Source organism: Antennarius striatus, chromosome 23 (genome assembly GCF_040054535.1).
Source record: "Antennarius striatus isolate MH-2024 chromosome 23, ASM4005453v1, whole genome shotgun sequence".
Taxonomy (NCBI): domain Eukaryota; kingdom Metazoa; phylum Chordata; class Actinopteri; order Lophiiformes; family Antennariidae; genus Antennarius; species Antennarius striatus.
The window spans coordinates 1811359-1824040 of NC_090798.1; the positions used below are offsets into that span (position 1 = coordinate 1811359).

A 12682-nucleotide genomic window follows, 5' to 3' on the forward strand; every position below is an offset into this window, starting at 1 on the left:
ATCTTAGGCTCCTCCTGCAAACGAATCAACCAGAAATGATGCAACCTCCTCTCATTGGGTGTTTTATTTAGATGGCCTGTGTTTAAAAAGTGAACCAAAAAACAATATTTTCAAACAATATTTTAGGAAAGGCTGTTGCTCATCAATCACTGTGCTTTAAGTGAAGGTTCTGAAAACCACAGGAGTTGTTTTTGAAGTTCCAACAGAGACGACACAGATAATTGTTAACCTGTCTGGTGTATGATCGGCAAAAATTTTAGGGAAGGAAAACTATTCCTAGAACAGAAAGAGCATTAGAGGAAAATAAAATGCTCCCACTTTGGCGACCACTGACTAACTTACCACTAATTAATGATTCAGACGTCTTCCCTTAAGCCTCCCTGAAGGTTGTGGATAGGTAAGCAGCGCCAAACTGAGACAAGAAGTGTAATGGAATCCATAGTGTTGGAGGAGTAAGTACTAGTGAATCTCTAGCCGTGGTGAGCTGGAGTCACCGTGTGTCAAAACACCATTCATCACACTCAACAACCCAACAAAAGGAGAGAGTTAAAGAGGAACAGAGAAGCTAATTCCACAATGTGAAGCCTTGCAGAAAGACCATCTTGGATAGCAAATGAGAAGCTTATTTAATTATCCCCCCCCCCCACTAACTGGTCTGTGTGCTGCGTTGGTGGAATGAAATGCTGAGAGAAACATTTTAAGCATTGAACGTGTTCCAATTTGGAGACAGCATTCTGGGTAATTGGATGGGGAAAGCTGGTTTGATTGCGTGGGAGGAAGAATAACAGAAGGTTACGGTCTGAGAACCGGTTGGATGACGCCTGGGTCGGACTAACTTGGCAGATCGACTCATGTCTTGTATCTTGTGTTACTTAAATTTATTCTACACTTACTATTTCAGAGCAAATCCTTGACATTTACGGTCTTGAAATATCAGAAAACAAACGTACAGAATCAGAACACAGCTGAAAGTTCTTCATCTAGGGTTTACAATGAAAACTCTCCAATGACGTGCACTTTGACTGACTTTGAACACTGGGTGAATTCATGCTTTTTATGTTTTTAATTCAAAACACAAAGGCTTGAGGAGGGTAAGTTTGCGGGATGCAACCCCCATGCAGCGTATTTAAGTACCAGCAATAACAAGTACTCCACTGCATGTTAAATCCTGCATGTAAAACATTCCGTAAGTGTGTCTGGTGTTTTTTGGATTAATATTACGGCCGTTTTTAATTATCATATTGTTTGTAGCGGTGCCATCCAGTGAGAATGACATGAGGTCAAAAAACCAGGCCTGTTTTCAACAATACTTTAATTATCTTAACACGAACAAGAACATTTTTCTTTTTCATGTTTTAGTTTGTCAGAAATTAAAAAAATATATTAAAAAAATCAGATTCAAAGCAATCGCAATTGACGATTTTGTGGTTTTAATTGAAAAAATAATCACTGAAAAAATAACTAAAGCAACTAAAGCTGGCAGATGTAGCAGAGTAAATCATAAAATATTTGCATCTAACTGGTTCAGAAGTTTAAAGTACAGGTAGTCAGAGAATGGAATGTAGTATTTGTGACACACACTTCCCTTCCAAACTGGTGTGTTGAGAGAGTTTATGTGAAGGGAATTATTTGGGGAATGTCTCCGGCTCGGAGCGTCCGTGTAAATGAATCCCATCTCGTCGGACCACACGGTGGACACAGACGCAGCGCTTTCTTTTGTTGTGGTGACTCTTGTTGCTGTCGTTGCATTTCTTCCTCACGGTCCTCGTTGTTCCTTCTCCTCGGGGGGGGGGGGTGTTTTTCTTGGCACCAGCTTAAGCTGAAGATTTCCTCTTAATGGAGCAGACGTTTGGAGCTTGCAATTTTACCAAACCCCCCCCCCACCCCCAACGGTTTTCCATACATGACCTGGCTAGTGGAATAAATTCTATCAAAACTCATAATAAGATGAGTTTGGAGAGCATTTGAAGATGAGAACACGTTAAATAAGAGCCTGCGTTGCCACGCATGTTTGAAACTCGTCCTAAATCACTAGAAATGTAGTTAAAACATCAGGAGAAGCATGCTGTTGCTGGGAAACACCTGTGTTTGAGTACCTTAAACAGATTACACTCATATGCTTTTGTGTTCTCCTGCTTTTAAGTGATCCGTATCAGGTTCTGTGGAACCGGGTTTCCTGCCAAGCATCTCAACATGAACACAAAATGCCTTTTGGAACAAGCCAATCGTGCTGAAGCTGAGACAAAACCAACTACGGAATGAAATCAATCGAGCCTGGAGAATGTGTGGGGGGGGGGGGGTCATACATACAGCATGTTCTAGGGCATATTTGTGGGTTCATGTACATGTACCAATTATCTACTTAGAGTAATTCACACAAATAGAGAGGTAGAGACGGGCAAACACATACACAGTCAATCACCAAAGAAAACAACCCAATGGAATCTGGCACTCTCAAACGCTAACCTCAACATAGCAAGTGGTTTACTAATAGACCCACATGCCTTAGCCCATAAAAACATGTTATTTAGTTGCTACTACTGGCTCGAAGAAATAGTTTTGGGGGTTTTTTTCAGGTGCCAACGTATGACCGTTTGGGTCAATCCTAATCCCATGATGCCAAAGTAAATCCATATGATTTAAGAATTTGTGTTTTTAAACGCATAGCTGCGGATTAAATGCTGTTTAGTGAATACAGACGAATGGCAAGTTTGCTTTTCTTATGTGCGATGTGTCACTCAGCGCACGTCACGGTTCCTTAAAATCAATTTGAAGGACGTCACTCCGAGAAACTTGCTCAGCAGAAAGTTCTTTCTTGACCTTGGAAACGGCAGGCTTCCATAAAAATGTGCAAAAAATCAAAAAGTACTAAAAAAAATGAAGATTGGCTCAAGAAAATGAGTGTGTCATCAGCTGAGGATGATGATTGCGTGATGTGTTCAACAACTCCAGAATTTCCACGTTGTGGTCAGACGTTCATCCTCAACTTTTTGACTCACAGCAGACCAGGACTCCAAAAATTCCACAAAACGCATTCAGAACAATCGTAGCAGCATCGTCTGCTGAGGAAACTCCAATAACACTGGAATAATATCTCAAAAATCCAATGATCCCCACCCTCATCCCTAAAGAAATAAATAAATGCCAGACAGCCTACTCTTAAAAGAACTCGGCCGCCTCAGTGGAAATAGGCTTTTTTTCCCACTGAAATTAAGAAACCACAGTTTTCTAATGACATTCACGGTTGATCATCACATTTAAAAGGTCATAAAAGCTGCGAACGCCTCCCTGACCTTTGACCTGATCGACTGAGCATTATTCATCAAAGCCGTCGCTCCACTCCTTCCAATTCTTCTTGTACCGCTCCACCTCAACACCTCACACCCTCGCCTGTCATTTATCACTTTCTCTCACACTCACACACACACACACACACACACACACGCACACACACACACAGATGCCGTCAGAAGCACCTATCAATCGCTGAGCAGCATTTTAAGAGCGGGAGTCTGTGTACAGGCATGTGTGTGTGTGTGTGTGTGTTCCTGTGAACACACTCTCAGTGGAAAGAGCAGGGTGCGAGGTTAAGACTGAACATGTGAGTAGGAAAGTGTGTGTTCACAAATAAATGTGTGTATGGGTGGCATAACCCAGTTAGAGGCTTTATTTCGCTTTTGAAAACGCAGCAAATTCTGGGGAATTTTTGTGAAATGTTGCACAAACTAAGGCGCTAATCTGCTAATCTGAACTCACTATGTGGCAGGAAGAAGATGGTGATGTCACAGCCACCAGTGCGGTAGAATACCACTTTATCCACAAACTTAAAAATTGAAATATAATAGAAAAACAGAACTACAGATTACAGCAATGCTAAATAATTATGTGAAATATCCCTAATTCCTCTACTTCCTTCACACGCAAATAAAAATAAATATTTTTCAGGTGGTTCTGGTTGTTGTGAAAGCCAGGAAGGAGTAATTTAGTAAAGGAGTGATGTGTATTCACGTCCTTTACACAGACTGAGGAGAAATAAAGTGGGATCATCTTCATCCCCATAGAAGGCCCTGTTATCATCCTGCAGTAGTGAGGGACTCTACCCAGAGTTCAAACCGGGACAGACTATATACACTGAGATAGCAACGTGTTCAGAGCGGGAACAGAAATCCAGCTGGAGAAGCGATGCCAACAGAAAGAAAAGATCACAGATCACAGATCTGGACTCCGTCAGCTGCAAACGGGCTCGTCTGACCCGTTTCTGCTGCAGCTGAACTCAGCTGACCTCTGAACCTGTCGATCTCTGCCCCTACCTGTCTGTCTGTCAACGCTCCTCAGCCCGACAGTCGGAGGATTCAAAGGGATCTGAGTTATCGACACAGAGATTCCATTATTCTGACCAGATCTGATCAGAATTAGGTAAGACATACATGTTCATGCAGTCGAGTTGTGTCTGTGTGAGGTGATGAAGACTGTCAAGGCCTCCGGGTCCTTCGAGACGTTCAGAGGCTGGAGAGTCGACCCTGGTTGGTTTCTGGAAAATATTTCTGGTATCCATGTCAGACGGAAGGGCAGGGGTGAGCAGAGGAGTGCACAGGTCAGGGTTAAGTAACGACGTCTGACCAGTCAGACACGGGAGAGCGGAGTCGTTTCAGCGGCACCTGGAGTGACTGATTGTCTAAGTGAGCATGCATTTGTTATTTATTGCACCACGATGAAAAACGTCCCAATGAGTTTTAAAAGAAAAGTTTGGTGAAACAAAAGCATGAAAGGTGACTATACGGCTGTTAAAGCACGTGTCAAACTCAAGGCCCCGGGGCCATATGTGGCCCGCCAAATCATCTTATGTGGCCCGCGAGAGCATAAAGGTTCAGAGTGTCTAAAAATAAATAGGTCAAAAGTGAGCTTTGACCAAAACTACATTTCCCACAATGCAGTAGCTAAGCCCATATTAGTTAATATCCTAACTTGTGTTTAATCTTATTTTTCTTTATTTTCTTGGATAGTTTGATCCTCGATTGATGGAGTTCTGTGGGTTTAATAACCTGACAAACTAAAAGGATTTATTTTATAAGACAGTAAAGACATTTTTTTTCTGTGTAACTGTAATGTTTGTAACTTCAATAAGTAATAAATTCAGTTATGTAACATTAAGTAGTAGTTACATTTATTTTACTTTACATTGACTTACATTTATAAGTTACATACGGTCCCTTGAGGACAGGCATTCAGCTGACGTGGCCCTCGGTGAAAATGAGTTTAAAGCATTTGGGGAGGAAAAGCACCGATAATGCAGACTTCTGGTTGCTGAACCAAATTTTGAATGGAAAGGAAAGAAAGGAAAAAGACTTACTATATATATAATATCAACATTTTAAATTGCACAAATATGTTCAAGGCATAATTTATAACACATTCTTCCTGTAAAACTATTCCAATCTACTATTCCACAGCCGCATCATTTTTGCGCCACGTTATAAATTTCAAATATTATACAGAATTTGTCCTGCAGTAAAAGTTATGAATTTGAGCTTTCAGATTATTTGACTTCAGTTAATTATGGAAAGATCTACAGTACGACAGAAACAGCGCTGCTGTTCCCACCGCTCGTCTGGTTTTCATAACCGAAAACAGTGTTTGCTGTTTTAAAGCCTCACTTTAATATCTTGATTAATTGCGCCGCAGATTTATGAGGTGAAACATGCAGTAATAATAATAATAATAGTGACGACGAGTCGGCGGACTCTCAGATGTACAGTCTGGTGTCTGGTGGATGTTCCTGTCTGGCCTCCTTATCGCAGCTTTTCTGGCTGGAAGGTGAGTCTGCTGCCTCCTCCTGCCTCTTCCCTCCCTGGACACTGGAGGGGGAGACGCAGATGGGTTGCGGGGGGAGGAAATGATTAGAGGTGAGATGGTGGGAAGTGGCAGTTGCATGGACAGGAAGCAGAGCGTTCTCTTATCGTCTTATCACGGCTGCAGCCTTGGGGACCGGATCAAAAAGGTGCACCTTGCTCTCATGTTTCGCGTTGGGAAAATTTTTCAATCAGGTTGTAGTCGTCTCCCTTTTTTCTGTTGTGTAACAACCGAACACCTGCTTTTATTTTCGTAGCCCTTGAAGGGGAAGTAAGTTGGTGAAAAAGCAGATTGTTTTTTCCTCTCCATGTTATCTCCAAACAGTCTCACATCCCATTTTCGCCTTAATTTGACTTTCATGAGAATCTGCTGACTTATTTCAAATTTGCCCGGTGACTCAGCCGAGGGAATGTTTCCAAAAAATGAAAAAACAGCAAGTTGCAGCGTATCTTATTAAGTTAGAAATTCATTCTCAGGCATAGAGTGTAAATACGAGTACAGCTCCACAAGACTAAAGCAAGCACGCCTCATTTAATCTAATAGATAATGTTTTGAAAACTAACACAGCATATTTAGGCTGTAGTGCGTCAAAGTTGACAACTGTGACCTGAAATCTGCCGGGGAGGTCTGCAGCTCTGGAGGGGCGAGTGATTGAAATCCAAAAAAAAAGAAAAAAGGCTGGAGAAAATGGGAGGAAAATGGGAGCAGCCTTGACCCGATGGAATCAGATGTGGGTTCACACAATATTTGCTTCACTTTGTGTGGTCTGACATAGCCCAATACAGAACGGCATCATTGTTAAGTAGACTTGTTAAAGTCGCACTCCAGTCTGAACCGTAGAACGAGTTTCATGCATCGCTGGATAAGTATGAACCTTGATTTAAGCATTTAATTTTATAAAGACTGAAAAAAGGCTTTTAAACTGTAGTCTGCTTCATTTTACATCCCCTACGACTATTGGAATTAAAGGATTTAATGACAAGTTGGAATTCCCATCTCAGACTTATTTGATCCACCTTGAATGCCCAGCTGGTCAATAAAGTTTCTTTGAGTGTGAATAAACAGTGTGAACTTGTTTCCCTGGTATGTTGGAGTCATTGGAACTTTTCAGAGGAAAAAAAACTCACCTGCTCGCCCAACTTGTACAAATTTCATTTCCATAAACACCCTGGCAGGCTGACCAGAAGGCTCTCTTTATTAAGTGGATAATGTCGTGAAGTTTCGACCCAGATTTCAGGCCGTCTAACCAGCAGTCAGGTAAAGACATTACTGTGAATAACCACCAGAAACGGCCACATTCTTTTTATCAATTCTTTGGCGTTTTGGCTCCCCCCTCCCCCATTTCTTCGACTTTTTCCTCTCATTTTTCCATCTTTCTCCCACTCTTTTGCTCTGGTCCTGTCGTCACACGCGGCCCATCTGTCTGAGTCTTATGCAACAGCGAAGGAAGACTGACACACTGGAGCAGCCAAGTCCAGTTCAGCCATTGTGTTTATTTGCCAAAGCCGGGACGACCCGCAGAGAGCAAGAGGGGGTTTAATCTGGCAACACATGGCAACCCAGAGGTGACTCTCAAGCAAGAAGACAAATTGTGAGACAAAAATGAAATGATTGAGGTCATTTTTGACTGGTTATTACAGATGGAGTTGATTCTCTCCCACTTGGATCCAAAGCGAGTTGTAATAAATGTAACAATGGAAAAGCCATAATTCCCAGATCAACACGATTACCAGCAACCAACAGAATAAAATGAAAGGCTTTCAGCCATATTCCCTTGAAGATGTTTGATTGTGTGCTGCAAAAGGAAAGCCAATGGAAAATAAATAAAATGAGACCTAAAAAGCAGAAGAAAAGAGGTTATATTGCCTTTTTAAGGGCAATTACAGCAAGTATAGCGGAAAGATTCAGCCTGGAGAATGTGATGTGAACTACTTATGTCTCAGGTACAGTAGAGGAGTTCCTCAGGGACCTGGAAACCTTGACTGGAAGTCATCAATCAGCTCCTTTCTATGGCGCTCATGAAAGCGCTGGAAAACTAAGTGCCTTGATAGATGTCATCAGCTTCCAAGTTATCATAACGGACTCGGAGGTTGAGGAGAGACAGACCCACAAAAAAGAGACAAGAAGAAAGATTTGCAGTCTTAATAAACTCGGTGCATGGCAATTACTCAAAGATATCAAACACAGACAAGGCTGGACATGTCCAGCAATGAGAAGGAGGCAAGATGTCTTCCTGTTTGTGGAGTAAAAGCATGACTTTAATTCTTTAATAATCGCCAAAAGATTTACCTGCCTGGTATTTCAATGTATTATTTGCCCCCGGGACAATCAGGTAGAGCTTTAGCCCTGAAAGAACAACGGCGCTGGTTTACATCAGCCAAGTAAAGAGTGAAGGGTCTGGGTATCGGACCACCTTAAGTTGTGAGTGCTAAATTTGTATCTGCACCATATAAGGACTGGTACTGAACTATTTCAAATGATGACGAAAATGTTGGGCTACGTCGTAGGATTTCCTGCACTTCTGGAGACCAGTGATCCAAAGCTTTAGAGAGCAACTGACCCTGAGCTCTACTTTTGTCCTTCTACAAGGAAAGACTATCCCAAAATGTGCCCTATCACTATTTCAAGGGTTAACTTAGGGTGAATGTAGGGTAAAATAAGTCTGAAGAGTCTGAGCTGCAGTCGACGCTGGATAAACTCCAGTGTCGACTACCTCAGCATTGGTGGCAATCCTCAAGCAAAAGATGAGCCCCAACCAACATCTTCAGGTACTTCTTGAGAACCAGACCACATTCAGTACATCTATTTTTGAGTTTTGAGTTTATAAGGGGTCAGACAAGACTTATGACATAAAGCCAGACACACACTCCAGGAGAATTGGGCCAATTTCACATGGATTCACCCTTCCCGACAATCCAGAAGAAGAAATTGGAGATACTGATTGGTCCAGATCTTCATCCCAGATAATCCGGTAGTTTGGGGCCTTTATAGATTCAGTCTTATGCCTCTGGAGCTACTTGTGGACAATCAAGCCACTCATATTTCAACATTTTTGATATGCAAGAGTTAAAGTCTGAATGACCTTCGCAGTGATCTTTGAATAAGCTCAGTGAGACGTCCAGGGGCTGCATGTTTTGAATTCAAGAAAAGACGGTCTCTTGTGATTCTCGGCTAGGAATTTACACCTCCCATAGAGTGAAATATCACTATTAGAATGGGTTATAACTTCTTCATATCTAGGTAATTCAGTAATAGATACACATGGCTCATTCTCTCCTGCACTAAATATGCCATAAGTAGATGGAAAAAATGAGCAATTTTGAACCCTAAACATGCAGATTTTTCCTTTTCGGAGAAGAAGGGATGACAGACAGACAGACAGACAGACCCTGTCTCTACATGCATTGCTGATGGAAAAATATCTGTCTAAATGGATCCCAGTTTAGGAAATACAATATGGCATTATTATTATCATTATACTGTAGTTATCAATTATCCTCTCACACACACTCACACACCCGATACGCTAACAGGCAGAGCTGTTCATCCCCAATTCTTTGAAGTCTAATAGGGATATGGATCAAACGCTTGGAGGCACATGAGTGGGCAAAGGGGCAAACATCACTAATTACATGCAGACACCAGGCTGTGAAATTTCCACTTCAACACACACACACAGAGTTAATTGCCCATGGCTTCAGTTGGTGTAAAATGACAGGCGGATATGCAACTTGTAAATTGGTGTTAACAGACCCATCTTTCATGCAACTTAATGGAAAAAGACAACCGATGCTTTTTTTCTTCTTTTTCCAGTCGGTTTAAGACAGACGATGAAACGACCCAGAGATTAGGTGATAAATCACAGATGGCATTTATTTTTTTCAATCCTTCGCTTCCTTTATCGGAGTGAATCCATCAGGTGTGTGTGGCAGCTTCAGGAGAACCAGGATGATCCGTTATGTCGCGGTCTGCATGTGCAAGGCTCATCTATCTTCACATATAATGTCAGCGCTATGTCGGCTCTATGTAGCTTCCACATCGCACGAGTCACATGCAAATACCCCACTAGAGAGGAATACACACAAAATTCTATCTTTAATTCTTATCAGACTTGGAATGTCTGGAGGTCTGGTGGTAGCACGCCTGGCTGTGTTTTCCTATCGCCATGTTTGGCTGATTGTGACCGCCACATCAGTCGATAAATCGCCCAAGACATTCGGAGTGTTTGTGAATAATGGTGAGGGACTAAAGCTCCCCCAGCAAGCCTTTTCTCTGTATTTTTGTGTGGCTCAAAGGCTGGGTCGACGCCAGCAACCTCCTTATCAGCACTTAACGAAGAGGATTGAGTTGAAAACCTGTCCTGAGGGCCAAGCTTTCAGCGCTAAGTTGAAGAATACGGTCCAAGGCTATTAGCATTCAACAAGGACGGAATGAAGGGTAAACCTGCAAAAATATTCATATAGTTTTTTTCTCAAACCTTGTGTGATTTTTCTAAAACGTTGCATATACTCGCGGAACATTAAACTTGTTATATTTAAGTGAGAAACTGTCAGAGACGCCGGTTTTTAAGTGTTTGATGCAGTCTTTTCATTCAATGCCACATCACATTAAGATAATCAGTGACAAGCGCATCACATGATGTAACTGGAGTGAAAGGAAGGAGTTGTGACTTCAGTGCATCTAGTCATAACATCTATTTTGTCATTTTGGTCTTCGACCTTCCATCGGTGTGGATTCAATAGCAGACGGCTAAACAACAGATAAGAAGTTCTTAGAAAGTTTCTGAATCTAAACTCAAAAAAATTTTTTTTTAAATCCATGTTTCACAAAGTCTAAGGCAAGAGCTGAGGTGTGTGTGTGTGTGTGTGTGTGTGTGTGTGTGTGTGTGTGTGTGTGTGTGTGTGTGTGTGTGTGTGTGTCTGTGTGTGTGTGTGTGTGTGTGTTTACACAGGATTCCACCAACACAGCTTTCACAGCTGGACTGTTTGGACTTGACGGATGAACCGGGCCATATGTTCTTGGTGTGTGTATGTGTGTGTGTGTGTGTGTGTGTGTGTGTGTGTGTGTGTGTGTGTGTGTGTTTGAGTGCGAGTGTGTGCTCATCTGGGTGTCAGGAGGCTCAAATCAACAAACCGTAAACAAGCTAACATTCTGACCCTTCTGTAATCCCACATAACCCCCGAAATCCTCAACAGCGAAAATCAAGCCTTCCAGCTTCTGACGCGCCTGCTGGAGAGCCGATGCTGGATGCTCAAATGCATGTGAATATATGAGTGTGTGTTCACTAATAATGGTGTTTTATCACTGGAAAGCCCTAAACAATTAGTTGGCAAGAAGTTTCCCCTCATTGTTAGTCGGTGTGTAATTTAGAGGAAGTAATTGCAAGGCCACATTGATCTGACTAAGCAAGCCTCGGTCACTCCCTCCACCCAGCAGGCTCCAGACCGACTGATCCAACCACACACACCCATACAGACGCCGTGCAGTCAGGTTTTTGTTGGGGTTTTTTTACACGTGTGTGACTCACCGCCGCTCTCTGGAAAGCTCCTTTGGTGTAGGTGCCGCCTCCTCTGTAGTTGATCGCCGGGATCTCCTGGTTGAACAGGGAACACTTGTGCTGGTGGGACTTGGGCGCCGAGATGTGGTCCACCCTGGTCACCACGTGGGTCTTGGATGAGAAGGTGACCAAGGCGACTCGAGTGTTCTCCGGCGCCACGGGGAAGTCGGAAAGCATCTTGCGCACGAACCTCAGCTCGCTTAGGAAGTTGTTGGCCCCCACGCTGGACGACTCGTCCACCAGGAAAACCAGGTCCAAGCAGGCGCTTTTCTCACGCAGCTCGCGGACGTTTTGCTTGAACGACTGACCGAGACGTTCCACTTTTCTCTCGGCGCTCTCGGATAAGTTGCCAACAAAAGAAGAGGAGGAGGAGGACGTTATCGCGGACATCTGCCTGGACCGGCGGGGCTGCATCTGCTGAGCATTGGTCCATACATTCAAGATGCACAAGACCAAAAGGTAAGTAGTCCATGACGGTGTTAAATAGTACCTTTGAAAGAACATAGTGTCAGTCAGCGCAGCACCGGCGCTCAGGATGGACTTTCTAGATGAAAAAGGAAACGTGGATCCTCTTCTCAAGAGGAAATCGATGGAGGAAGAATTGTCCTACGACTGTGTCAGCAGTCGGGATGGCAGAAAGCAGTAGTCCACAGCAGAGTTCCTCAAAAGCATTGCTGAATGAAGATGCTTCCTTGTCATTTATAAGGTGCCTCTAACCCTCAGCCAAGTCCTCTCACCGGTGGAATGAAAACTCCAGTTGTAGCTGGGAAAAATGTTTAGACTTGCCTATCTAGAAAAATAAATCAGTACATCCAGCTTTTTTCTTCCTATCTGTGTAGTCAGTGTCTGAAACTTGATAAGAGCGTATAAATCTTTATCTCTGCTGCTTCCGTCTGCTGGTCAATCTCTTCTCCGGTGCATCAGATCCATAAAAGAAGCCCCGAGCCTCTTCAGTTCCAGCGTGCTGCCCTTCAGGCTCCGGTTTGCCTGCGTGGTGCTCCTGCCCACACCATCGGACGAGCTCCGAATGCTGGTTCCCCTCTTCTCCCCAAACCATTTAAAAAAAAACACACACACACACACACACACACCGAGGAGGAAGAGCAGGAGGTGGGAGGAAAAAAGTTGAGAGACAGAGAGGGAGAGAGGCTGAGGGGAAAAAAGGGGGCAGTCCAGTCGTGGCCATGAAGTCATTTTTTTCCCCCTCCATCTCTCCTCCCTCCTTTCCTCTCACCTCCCCCCCTCTCTCCCCCCTATCTCTTTCTGCGTCTCTCA

The 12682-nt window shown here is 43.2% G+C and overlaps 1 protein-coding gene across 3 annotated transcripts in view; it reads right to left on the minus strand.

Moving 5' to 3' along the window:
- Positions 1-12449, minus strand: part of svep1 (sushi, von Willebrand factor type A, EGF and pentraxin domain containing 1) — a 62629-nt gene extending 50180 nt beyond the window's left edge. For 2 of the 3 annotated variants that reach the window (XM_068307948.1, XM_068307947.1), the window contains exon 1: positions 11378-12446. In XM_068307948.1, coding sequence (XP_068164049.1) covers positions 11378-11911 — 534 coding nt within the window. In that variant the 5' untranslated portion in view covers positions 11912-12446. Of the gene's footprint in view, positions 1-11377 lie in introns of all 3 variants that reach the window. The other variant, XR_011034378.1, reaches the window with a different exon arrangement.
- Between the last annotated feature and the right edge of the window lie 233 nt (positions 12450-12682).